Below are 14,073 nucleotides of genomic sequence, written 5' to 3' on the forward strand. Positions count from 1 at the left end.
GGAATATCCCCTCAAATGTCTCCATATAACATCCTGGAATTGTATAGAATTAAATGTTTATTCACAATACAGGTTCCTATAAGGTGTCAGGACGTGGCGGTCTATTTCTCCATGGAGGAGTGGGAGTATGTAGAAGGACACAAGGATCAGTACAAGGATCAGGTCATGATGGAGGATCAGCAGCCCCTCACATCACCAGGTAATAGACATGACTATATACACACGTCCTCTCATTATTTGTATGTAAAGAATGAATTCACTCTCTGTATGTGTTCCCTACAGTCAGATCCAGTAAGAGAACAGCACCAGAGAGGTGTCCCCGTCCTCTTGATGAACAGAATATGAAGTACATTCCTACAGAGAAAGATTTCATTTATATTAATGCTACAGATATAAAGGAAGAAGCAGAGACAGATGTGAGCGGTGATGAGCAGTATAAGGAGAACATTCCTACAGGGAAAGATCTGATCTATATTAATACTACAGATATAAAGGAAGAAGAACAAGAGACAGATGTAAGCAATGATGAGCAGTATAAGGTGGACATTCCTACAGGGAAAGATCTGATCTATATTAATACTACAGATATAAAGGAAGAAAAACAAGAGACAGATGTGAGCAGTGATGAACAGTATAAGGAGGACATTCCTACAGGGAAAGATCTGATCTATATTAATACTACAGATATAAAGGAAGAAGAACAAGAGACAGATGTAAGCAGTGATGAGCAGTATAAGGTGGACATTCCTACAGGGAAAGATCTGATCTATATTAATGCTCCAGACATAATAGTAAAAGCAGAAGAGACAGATGTGAGCGGTGATGAGCAGTATAAGGAGGACATTTCTACAGGTAACCACCCAGGTAAGTAGTGATCACTAAACACAGAGAAGGGTCACAGATTCTATTCAGTCACCGGCTACAATAATATTTTGGGGGAAGTATTGGTGTAACTAGAATCTCTGGGACTACAGGCCAAATTTTGGATTACCATCCCCCTCCCCCAAAACATATCTCAGACTGGGGGCCTCCCAGCTCCTCTGGGCACAAGTGACCTCTGCTCCGTGCAGGGATTTCTGTCAACCACTGCATGAAGAGGTGTCCGACATACCTCTCTATAAATCTCTATGGGAGAGCCGGAGATATACAAACGGGATGCCAGGCAGGAAATCGCGGGGGTCTCAGTGGTCGGACCCCTCACAATCAGACATTTATCCCCCCAGTATTCTGTGACTAGGGGATAAGTACTCATGTACTAGAGTTTTCCTTTAACATGATAACGACCATGGTCGAGTATACATGTCCAGGAGGATGCATGTTCCCGCACCTGGAGGAGTATACACGTCAATAGTTCTTGTGGGTACTGCCCAGTGTACCCAGAGATCACGGCAGGGACTCGGCTGTAACATACAGCTGGGACCCTGTCGCACTGCCGGGACCGAAGTAAACTTTGGTCCCAGCAGTTCAATCCTTACAGCCGCGATCAGAAGTGACCGCGGGCTGTAAGTGTTTTGACGGAGGGAGCTCCCTCTGTCTTCCCTGCAGCACCCCGCAGCACGACCGCAGGGTGCTGTGTGTAATCCCCGGCAGGCAGGGGCCTGCTGCACTGCTTGGACCGTGTAAAAATAAAAATAAAAAATACATTTATTAAATAAATGAAAAATAAAAATGCATAATGTGTAGGATTACACGGCGCACATCCCATATTACATGCTGCGGATGCCCGGCAGCAATCACAATAGTGAGCTCCCTGCTGCGGCTGGATATCTTTGTGTGTCCACTCATAGCGGTGGATTTCCCGCTGGCAGTCATGAGCAGACACACTGAGCTACCCAGCCGCAGCAGTGATCTCGCTCTTGTGACTGCCGGGGACGTCCGCGGTGTGAAATACTCTGCGCTCTATGTGACCCTACACTGCGTCCCGTTCATACTGCGTTTCAGCGTTATGTTACAGGTATCCGTCAGCATCACGTCAATAATAATGATGCTGACATATACTGTAGCAGCTCCAGTCATTTCTGAATGAGACGGGTCCAGTATACATTGGATCCCTTTTCTGACATGACAGCGGACACCGATACTGCAGAAATGCCGTATGAATGGGGACGATCACCCAAACCCCCAGTGATGGATATATTCACCATGAGCGGATGATTATTCCCACAACATGGCGGATATATCCATCAGGAACTATAACTGTCACAGACAGCGTCACTGCTAGAAGACCAAGGACCAATCAGAGCGCTCCCTGGTCCAGACAATACACTTGTGGGGTTCTGTATATATAATGGGGTCACTACTGGGGGTGCAGTATATATAATGGGGGTCACTTCTGGGGGTTCTGTATATATAATGGGGTCACTTCTGGGGGTTCTGTATATATATAATGGGGTCACTTCTGGGGGTGCAGTATATATAATGGGGTCACTTCTGGGGGTTCTGTATATATATAATGGGGTCACTTGTGGGGGTGCGGTATATATAATGGGGTCACTTCTGGGGGTTCTGTATATATATAATGGGGTCACTTCTGGGAGTGCAGTATATATAATGGGGTCACTTGTGGGGGTGCGGCATATATAATGGGGTCACTTCTGGGGGTTCTGTATATATAATGGGGTCACTTCTGGGGGTTCTGTATATATATAATGGGGTCACTTCTGGGGGTGCAGTATATATAATGGGGTCACTTCTGGGGGTTCTGTATATATATAATGGGGTCACTTCTGGGGGTGCGGTATATATAATGGGGTCACTTCTGGGGGTTCTGTATATATATAATGGGGTCACTTCTGGGGGTGCAGTATATATAATGGGGTCACTTGTGGGGGTGCGGCATATATAATGGGGTCACTTCTGGGGGTGCGGTATATATAATGGGGTCACTTCTGGGGGTGCGGTATATATAATGGGGTCACTTCTGGGGGTTCTGTATATATATAATGGGGTCACTTGTGGGGGTTCTGTATATATATAATGGGGTCACTTCTGGGGGTGCAGTATATATAATGGGGTCACTTCTGGGTGTTCTGTATATATATAATGGGGTCACTTCTGGGGGTGCGGTATATATAATGGGGTCACTTCTGGGGGTTCTGTATATATATAATGGGGTCACTTCTGGGGGTGCAGTATATATAATGGGGTCACTTCTGGGGGTGCGGTATATATAATGGGGTCACTTCTGGGGGTGCGCTATATATAATGGGGTCACTTCTGGGGGTTCTGTATATATATAATGGGGTCACTTCTGGGGGTGCAGTATATATAATGTGGTCACTTCTGGGGGTTCTGTATATATATAATGGGGTCACTTCTGGGGGTGCGGTATATATAATGGGGTCACTTCTGGGGGTGCAGTATATATAATGGGGTCACTTGTGGGGGTGCGGTATATATAATGGGGTCACTTGTGGGGGTGCGATATATATAATGGGGTCACTTGTGGGGGTGCGGTATATATAATGGGGTCACTTGTGGGGGTTCTGTATATATAAGGGGGTCACTTGTGGGGGTGCAGTATATATAATGGGGTCACTTCTGGGGGTGCGGTATATATAATGGGGTCACTTCTGGGGGTGCAGTATATATATAATGGGGTCACTTCTGGGGGTGCAGTATATATATAATGGGGTCACTTCTGGGGGTGCAGTATATATAATGGGGTCACTTCTGGGGGTGCAGTATATATATAATGGGGTCACTTCTGGGGGTGCAGTATATATAATGGGGTCACTTCTGGGGGTGCAGTATATATAATGGGGTCACTTTTGGGGGTGCAGTATATATAATGGGGTCACTTCTGGGGGTGCAGTATATATAATGGGGTCACTTCTGGGGGTTCTGTATATATTATGGGGTCACTTCTGGGGGTTCTGTATATATAATGGGGTCACTTCTGGGGGTGCAGTATATATAATGGGGTCACTTCTGGGGGTTCTGTATATATAATGGGGTCACTTCTGGGGGTTCTGTATATATAATGGGGTCACTTTTGGGGGTTCTGAATATAAAATGGGGTCACTTCTGGGGGTTCTGTATATATAATGGGGTCACTTCTGGGGGTTCTGTATATATAATGGGGTCACTTGTGGGGGTTCTGTATATATAATGGGGTCACTTGTGGGGTTTCTGTATATATAATGGGGTCACTTGTGGGGGTGCGGAATATATAATGGGGTCACTTCTGGGGTTTCTGTATATATAATAGGGTCACTTGTGGGTGTTCTGTATATATAATAGGGTCACTTCTGGGGGTGCAGTATATATAATGGGGTCACTTGTGGGGGTTCTGTATATATAATGGGATCACTTCTGGGGGTTCTTTATATATAATGGGGTCACTTTTTGGGGTGCAGTATATATAATGGGGTCACTTCTGGGGGTTCTGTATATATAATGGGGTCACTTGTGGGGGTTCTGTATATATAATGGGGTCACTTGTGGGGGTTCTGTATATATAATGGGGTCACTTCTGGGGGTGCGGTATATATAATGGGGTCACTTCTGGGCGTGCGGTATATATAATGGGGGTGCGGTATATATAATGGGGTCACTTGTGGGGGTGCGGTATATATAATGGGGTCACTTGTGGGGGTTCTGTATATATAAGGGGGTCACTTGTGGGGGTGCAGTATATATAATGGGGTCACTTCTGGGGGTTCTGTATATATAATGGGGTCACTTGTGAGGGTTCTGTATATATAATGGGGTCACTTCTGGGGGTTCTGTATATATATAATGGGGTCACTTGTGGGGGTTCTGTATATATATAATGGGGTCACTTCTGGGGGTGCAGTATATATAATGGGGTCACTTCTGGGGGTGCGGTATATATAATGGGGTCACTTGTGGGGGTGCGGTATATATAATGGGGTAATTTCTGGGGGTCCTTTATATATAATGGGATCACTTCTGGGGGTGCGGTATATATAATGGGGTCACTTGTGGGGGTGCTTTATATATAATGGGGTCACTTGTGGGGGTGCGGTATATATAATGGGGTCACTTGTGGGGGTGCGGTATATATAATGGGGTCACTTGTGGGGGTGCGGTATATATAATGGGGTCACTTCTGGGGGTGCAGTATATATTATGGGGTCACTTCTGGGGGTGCGGTATATATAATGGGGTCACTTGTGGGGGTGCGGTATATATAATGGGGTCACTTGTGGGGGTTCTGTATATATAATGGGGTCACTTCTGGGGGTGCAGTATATATTATGGGGTCACTTCTGGGGGTGCGGTATATATAATGGGGTCACTTCTGGGGGTGCGGTATATATAATGGGGTCACTTCTGGGGGTTCGGTATATATAATGGGGTCACTTGTGGGGGTTCTGTATATATAATGGGGTCACTTGTGGGGGTTCTGTATATATAATGGGGTCACTTGTGGGGGTTCTGTATATATAATGGGGTCACTTCTGGGGGTGCGGTATATATAATGGGGTAATTTCTGGGGGTCCTGTATATATAATGGGGTCACTTCTGGGGGTCCTGTATATATAATGGGGTCACTTCTGGGGGTGCGGTATATATAATGGGGTCACTTCTGGGGGTGCAGTATATATTATGGGGTCACTTCTGGGGGTTCTGTATATATAATGGGGTCACTTCTGGGGGTTCTGTATATATAATGGGGTCACTTCTGGGGGTGCAGTATATATAATGGGGTCACTTGTGGGGGTGCGGTATATATAATGGGGTCACTTCTGGGGGTTCTGTATATATATAATGGGGTCACTTGTGGGGGTGCGGTATATATAATGGGGTCACTTCTGGGGGTTCTGTATATATATAATGGGGTCACTTGTGGGGGTGCGGTATATATAATGGGGTCACTTCTGGGGGTTCTGTATATATATAATGGGGTCACTTCTGGGGGTGCAGTATATATAATGGGGTCACTTGTGGGGGTGCGGTATATATAATGGGGTCACTTGTGGGGGTGCGGTATATATAATGGGGTCACTTGTGGGGGTGCGGTATATATAATGGGGTCACTTGTGGGGGTTCTGTATATATAAGGGGGTCACTTGTGGGGGTGCAGTATATATAATGGGGTCACTTCTGGGGGTTCTGTATATATAATGGGGTCACTTGTGGGGGTTCTGTGTATATAATGGGGTCACTTCTGGGGGTTCTGTATATATATAATGGGGTCACTTGTGGGGGTTCTGTATATATATAATGGGGTCACTTCTGGGGGTTCGGTATATATATTGGGGACACTTCTGGGGGTGCAGTATATATAATGGGGTCACTTCTGGGGGTTCTGTATATATATTGGGGTCACTTGTGGGGGTGCGGTATATATAATGGGGTAATTTCTGGGGGTCCTGTATATATAATGGGGTCACTTGTGGGGGTGCGGTATATATAATGGGGTCACTTGTGGGGGTGCGGTATATATAATGGGGTCACTTGTGGGGGTGCGGTATATATAATGGGGTCACTTCTGTGGGTTCTGTATATATAATGGGGTCACTTCTGGGGGTGCAGTATATATAATGGGGTCACTTGTGGGGGTGCGGTATATATAATGGGGTCACTTGTGGGGGTGCAGTATATATAATGGGGTCACTTGTGGAGGTGCGGTATATATAATGGGGTCACTTGTGGGGGTGCGGTATATATAATGGGGTCACTTCTGGGGGTGCGGTATATATAATGGGGTCACTTCTGGGGGTGCAGTATATATAATGGGGTCACTTCTGGGGGTGCAGTATATATAATGGGGTCAATTCTGGGGGTGCGGTATATATAATGGGGTATTTTCTGGGGGTGCAGTATATATAAAGGGGTCACTTGTGGGGGTGCGGTATATATAATGGGGTCACTTCTGGGGGTGCGGTATATATAATGGGGTCACTTCTGGGGGTGCGGTATATATAAAGGGGTCACTTGTGGGGGTTCTGTATATATAATGGGGTCACTTCTGGGGGTGCAGTATATATAATGGGGTAATTTCTGGGGGTGCGGTATATATAATGGGGTCACTTGTGGGGGTTCTGTTTATATAATGGGGTCACTTCTGGGGGTGCGATATATATAATGGGGTCACTTCTGGGGGTCCTGTATATATAATGGGGTCACTTCTGGGGGTGCGGTATATATAATGGGGTCACTTCTGGGGGTGCAGTATATATAATGGGGTCACTTCTGGGGGTGCGGTATATATAATGGGGTCACTTCTGGGGGTTCTGTAAATATAATGGGGCCACTTCTGGGGGTGCAGTATATATAATGGGGTCACTTCTGGGGGTGCAGTATATATAATGGGGTCACTTCTGGGGGTGCTGTATATATAATGGGGTCACTTCTGGGGGTTCTGTATATATATAATGGGGTCACTTCTGGGGGTGCAGTATATATAATGGGGTCACTTCTGGGGGTGCGGTATATATAATGGGGTCACTTCTGGGGGTTCTGTATATATATAATGGGGTCACTTCTGGGGGTGCAGTATATATAATGGGGTCACTTCTGGGGGTTCTGTATATATATAATGGGGTCACTTCTGGGGGTGCAGTATATATAATGGGGTCACTTCTGGGGGTTCTGTATATATATAATGGGGTCACTTCTGGGGGTTCTGTATATATAATCGGGTCACTTGTGGGGGTTCTGTATATATAATGGGGTCACTTGTGGGGGTTCTGTATATATAATGGGGTCACTTCTGGGGGTTCTGTATATATAATGGGGTCACTTCTGGGGGTGCAGTAAATATAATGGGGTCACTTCTGGGGATGCAGTATATATAATGGGGTCACTTCTGGGGGTGCAGTATATATAATGGGGTAATTTCTGGGGGTGCGGTATATGTAATGGGGTCACTTCTGGGGGTGCAGTATATATAATGGGGTCACTTCTGGGGGTGCGGTATATGTAATGGGGTCACTTCTGGGGGTGCAGTATATATAATGGGGTCACTTCTGGGGGTGCGGTATATGTAATGGGGTCACTTCTGGGGGTGCGGTATATATAATGGGGTCACTTGTGGGGGTTCTGTATATATAATGGGGTCACTTCTGGGGGTGCGGTATATGTAATGGGGTCACTTCTGGGGGTGCAGTATATATAATGGGGTCACTTGTGGGGGTTCTGTATATATAATGGGGTAACTTCTGGGGGTGCGGTATATATAATGGGGTCACTTCTGGGGGTTCTGTATATATAATGGGGTCACTTCTGGGGGTTCTGTATATATATAATGGGGTCACTTCTGGGGGTGCGGTATATATAATGGGGTCACTTCTGGGGGTGCAGTATATATAATGGGGTCACTTCTGGGGGTTCTGTATATATATAATGGGGTCACTTGTGGGGGTTCTGTATATATATAATGGGGTCACTTCTGGGGGTGTGGTATATATAATGGGGTAATTTCTGGGGGTCCTGTATATATAATGGGGTCACTTCTGGGGGTGCGGTATATATAATGGGGTCACTTCTGGGGGTTCTGTATATATATAATGGGGTCACTTGTGGGGGTTCTGTATATATATAATGGGGTCACTTCTGGGGGTGTGGTATATATAATGGGGTAATTTCTGGGGGTCCTGTATATATAATGGGGTCACTTCTGGGGGTGCGGTATACATAATGGGGTCACTTATGGGGGTGCGGTATATATAATGGCGTCACTTCTGGCGGTGCGGTATATATAATGGGGTCACTTCTGGGGGTGCAGTATATATAATGAGGTCACTTCTGGGGGTTCTGTATATATATAATGGGGTCACTTCTGGGGGTGCGGTATATATAATGGGGCCACTTCTGGGGGTGCGGTATATATAATGGGGTCACTTCTGGGGGTGCGGTATATATAATGGGGTCACTTCTGGGGGTTCTGTATATATATATAATGGGGTCACTTCTGGGGGTGCAGTTTATATAATGGGGTCACTTCTGGGGGTTCTGTATATATATATAATGGGGTCACTTCTGGGGGTTCTGTATATAATGGGGTCACTTCTGGGGGTTCTGTATATATAATGGGGTCACTTGTGGGGGTTCTGTATATATAATGGGGTCACTTGTGGGGGTTCTGTATATATAATGGGGTCACTTCTGGGGGTTCTGTATATATAATGGGGTCACTTCTGGGGGTTCTGTATATATAATGGGGTCACTTCTGGGGGTTCTGTATATATAATGGGGTCACTTCTGGGGGTGCGGTATATATAATGGGGTCACTTCTGGGGGTGCGTTATATATAATGGGGCCACTTCTGGGGTGGTGCAGTATATATAATGGGGTCACTTCTGGGGGTGCAGTATATATAATGAGGTCACTTCTGGGGGTGCGGTATATATAATGGGGTCACTTGTGGGGGTTCTGTATATATAAGGGGGGTCACTTGTGGGGGTGCAGTATATATAATGGGGTCACTTGTGGGGGTTCTGTATATATAATGGGGTAACTTCTGGGGGTTCTGTATATATAATGGGGTCACTTGTGAGGGTTCTGTATATATAATGGGGTCACTTGTGGGGGTTCTGTATATATATAATGGGGGTCACTTCTGGGGGTGCGGTATATATAATGGGGTCACTTGTGGGGGTGCGGTATATATAATGGGGTAATTTCTGGGGGTCCTGTATATATAATGGGGTCACTTGTGGGGGTGCAGGTATATATAATGGGGTCACTTGTGGGGGTGCGGTATATATAATGGGGTCACTTCTGGGGGTTCTGTATATATAATGGGGTCACTTCTGGGGGTGCGGTATATATAATGGGGTCACTTGTGGGGGTGCGGTATATATAATGGGGTCACTTCTGGGGATGCGGTATATATAATGGGGTCAATTCTGGGGGTATATATAATGGGGTATTTTCTGGGGGAGCAGTATATATAAAGGGGTCACTTGTGGGGGTTCTGTATATATAATGGGGTCACTTTTGGGGGTTCTGTATATATAATGGGGTCACTTGTGGGGGTTCTGTATATATAATGGGGTCACTTGTGGGGGTTCTGTATATATAATGGGGTCACTTCTGGGGGTTCTGTATATATAATGGGGTCACTTCTGGGGGTTCTGTATATATAATGGGGTCACTTCTGGGGGTTCTGTATATATAATGGGGTCACTTCTGGAGGTGCAGTATATATAATGGGGTAATTTCTGGGGGTTCTGTATATATAATGGGGTCACTTCTGGGGGTTCTGTATATATAATGGGGTCACTTCTGGGGGTGCGGTATATATAATGGGGTCACTTCTGGGGGTGCGTTATATATAATGGGGTCACTTCTCGGGGTGCAGTATATATAATGAGGTTCATACTTCTGGGGGTGCGGTATATATAATGGGGTCACTTGTGGGGGTTCTGTATATATAAGGGGGTCACTTGTGGGGGTGCAGTATATATAATGGGGTCACTTGTGGGGGTTCTGTATATATAATGGGGTAACTTCTGGGGGTTCTGTATATATAATGGGGTCACTTGTGAGGGTTCTGTATATATAATGGGGTCACTTGTGGGGGTTCTGTATATATATAATGGGGTCACTTCTGGGGGTGCGGTATATATAATGGGGTCACTTGTGGGGGTGCGGTATATATAATGGGGTAATTTCTGGGGGTCCTGTATATATAATGGGGTCACTTGTGGGGGTGCGGTATATATAATGGGGTCACTTGTGGGGGTGCGGTATATATAATGGGGTCACTTCTGGGGGTTCTGTATATATAATGGGGTCACTTCTGGGAGTGCGGTATATATAATGGGGTCACTTGTGGGGGTGCGGTATATATAATGGGGTCACTTCTGGGGATGCGGTATATATAATGGGGTCAATTCTGGGGTGCGGTATATATAATGGGGTATTTTCTGGGGGAGCAGTATATATAAAGGGGTCACTTGTGGGGGTGCGGTATATATAATGGGGTCACTTCTGGGGGTGCGGTATATATAATGGGGTCACTTCTGGGGGTGCGGTATATATAATGGGGTCACTTCTGGGGGTGCGGTATATATAATGGGGTCACTTGTGGGGGTTCTGTATATATAATGGGGTCACTTCTGGGGGTGCGGTTTATATAATGGGGTCACTTCTGGGGGTGCGGTATATATAAAGGGGTCACTTGTGGGGGTGCGGTATATATAATGTGGTCACTTCTGGGGGTGCGGTATATATAATGGGGTCACTTCTGGGGGTGCGGTATATATAATGGGGTCACTTCTGGGGGTGCGGTATATATAATGGGGTCACTTCTGGGGGTGCGGTATATATAATGGGGTCACTTCTGGGGGTGCGGTATATATAATGGGGTCACTTGTGGGGGTGCGGTATATATAATGGGGTCACTTGTGGAGGTGCGGTATATATAATGGGGTCACTTCTGGGGGTGCAGTATATATTATGGGGTCACTTCTGGGGGTGCGGTATATATAATGGGGTCACTTGTGGGGGTGCGGTATATATAATGGGGTCACTTGTGGGGGTTCTGTATATATAATGGGGTCACTTCTGGGGGTTCTGTATATATATAATGGGGTCACTTCTGGGGGTTCTGTATATATAATCGGGTCACTTGTGGGGGTTCTGTATATATAATGGGGTCACTTGTGGGGGTTCTGTATATATAATGGGGTCACTTCTGGGGGTTCTGTATATATAATGGGGTCACTTCTGGGGGTGCAGTAAATATAATGGGGTCACTTCTGGGGATGCAGTATATATAATGGGGTCACTTCTGGGGGTGCAGTATATATAATGGGGTAATTTCTGGGGGTTCTGTGTATATAATGGGGTCACTTCTGGGGGTGCGGTATATGTAATGGGGTCACTTCTGGGGGTGCGGTATATATAATGGGGTAACTTCTGGGGGTGCGGTATATATAATGGGGTCACTTCTGGGGGTTCTGTATATATAATGGGGTCACTTCTGGGGGTTCTGTATATATATAATGGGGTCACTTCTGGGGGTGCGGTATATATAATGGGGTCACTTCTGGGGGTGCAGTATATATAATGGGGTCACTTCTGGGGGTTCTGTATATATATAATGGGGTCACTTGTGGGGGTTCTGTATATATATAATGGGGTCACTTCTGGGGGTGTGGTATATATAATGGGGTAATTTCTGGGGGTCCTGTATATATAATGGGGTCACTTCTGGGGGTGCGGTATATATAATGGGGTCACTTCTGGGGGTTCTGTATATATATAATGGGGTCACTTGTGGGGGTTCTGTATATATATAATGGGGTCACTTCTGGGGGTGTGGTATATATAATGGGGTAATTTCTGGGGGTCCTGTATATATAATGGGGTCACTTCTGGGGGTGCGGTATATATAATGGGGTCACTTATGGGGGTGCGGTATATATAATGGCGTCACTTCTGGCGGTGCGGTATATATAATGGGGTCACTTCTGGGGGTGCAGTATATATAATGAGGTCACTTCTGGGGGTTCTGTATATATATAATGGGGTCACTTCTGGGGGTGCGGTATATATAATGGGGCCACTTCTGGGGGTGCGGTATATATAATGGGGTCACTTCTGGGGGTGCGGTATATATAATGGGGTCACTTCTGGGGGTTCTGTATATATATATAATGGGGTCACTTCTGGGGGTGCAGTTTATATAATGGGGTCACTTCTGGGGGTTCTGTATATATATAATGGGGTCACTTCTGGGGGTTCTGTATATAATGGGGTCACTTCTGGGGGTTCTGTATATATAATGGGGTCACTTTTGGGAGTTCTGTATATATAATGGGGTCACTTGTGGGGGTTCTGTATATATAATGGGGTCACTTGTGGGGGTTCTGTATATATAATGGGGTCACTTCTGGGGGTTCTGTATATATAATGGGGTCACTTCTGGGGGTTCTGTATATATAATGGGGTCACTTCTGGGGGTTCTGTATATATAATGGGGTCACTTCTGGAGGTGCAGTATATATAATGGGGTAATTTCTGGGGGTTCTGTATATATAATGGGGTCACTTCTGGGGGTTCTGTATATATAATGGGGTCACTTCTGGGGGTGCGGTATATATAATGGGGTCACTTCTGGGGGTGCAGTATATATAATGGGGTCACTTCTGGGGGTGCAGTATATATAATGAGGTCACTTCTGGGGGTGCGGTATATATAATGGGGTCACTTGTGGGGGTTCTGTATATAATGGGGTCACTTCTGTGGGTTCTGTATATATAATGGGGTCACTTTTGGGGGTTCTGTATATATAATGGGGTCACTTGTGGGGGTTCTGTATATATAATGGGGTCACTTCTGGGGGTGCGGTATATATAATGGGGTCACTTCTGGGGGTTCTGTATATATATATAATGGGGTCACTTCTGGGGGTGCAGTTTATATAATGGGGTCACTTCTGGGGGTTCTGTATATATATAATGGGGTCACTTCTGGGGGTGCAGTATATATAATGAGGTCACTTCTGGGGGTGCGGTATATATAATGGGGTCACTTGTGGGGGTTCTGTATATAATGGGGTCACTTCTGTGGGTTCTGTATATATAATGGGGTCACTTTTGGGGGTTCTGTATATATAATGGGGTCACTTGTGGGGGTTCTGTATATATAATGGGGTAACTTCTGGGGGTTCTGTATATATAATGGGGTCACTTGTGAGGGTTCTGTATATATAATGGGGTCACTTGTGGGGGTTCTGTATATATATAATGGGGTCACTTCTGGGGGTGCGGTATATATAATGGGGTCACTTGTGGGGGTGCGGTATATATAATGGGGTCACTTCTGGGGGTGCAGTATATATAATGGGGTCACTTGTGGGGGTGCGGTATATATAATGGGGTCACTTCTGGGGGTGCAGTATATATAATGGGGTCACTTCTGGGGGTGCGGTATATATAATGGGGTAATTTCTGGGGGTCCTGTATATATAATGGGGTCACTTGTGGGGGTGCGGTATATATAATGGGGTCACTTGTGGGGGTGCGGTATATATAATGGGGTCACTTCTGGGGGTTCTGTATATATAATGGGGTCACTTCTGGGGGTGCGGTATATATAATGGGGTCACTTGTGGGGGTTCTGTATATATAATGGGGTCACTTCTGGGGG

The 14,073-nt window shown here is 45.7% G+C and overlaps 1 protein-coding gene across 1 annotated transcript; it reads left to right on the top strand.

The window, feature by feature from the left end:
- Positions 1 to 119: 119 nt before the first annotated feature.
- Positions 120 to 864, top strand: LOC130297983 (uncharacterized; the record flags this gene model as incomplete). The annotated part of the gene is made up of 2 exons (XM_056550857.1): positions 120 to 199; positions 283 to 864. Coding segments are annotated over exons 1-2 (616 nt in total), but the record flags the coding sequence as incomplete, so codon positions are not given.
- Positions 865 to 14,073: the final 13,209 nt, after the last annotated feature.

Source organism: Hyla sarda (assembly GCF_029499605.1).
Source record: "Hyla sarda isolate aHylSar1 chromosome 1 unlocalized genomic scaffold, aHylSar1.hap1 SUPER_1_unloc_13, whole genome shotgun sequence".
Taxonomy (NCBI): Eukaryota; Metazoa; Chordata; class Amphibia; order Anura; family Hylidae; genus Hyla; species Hyla sarda.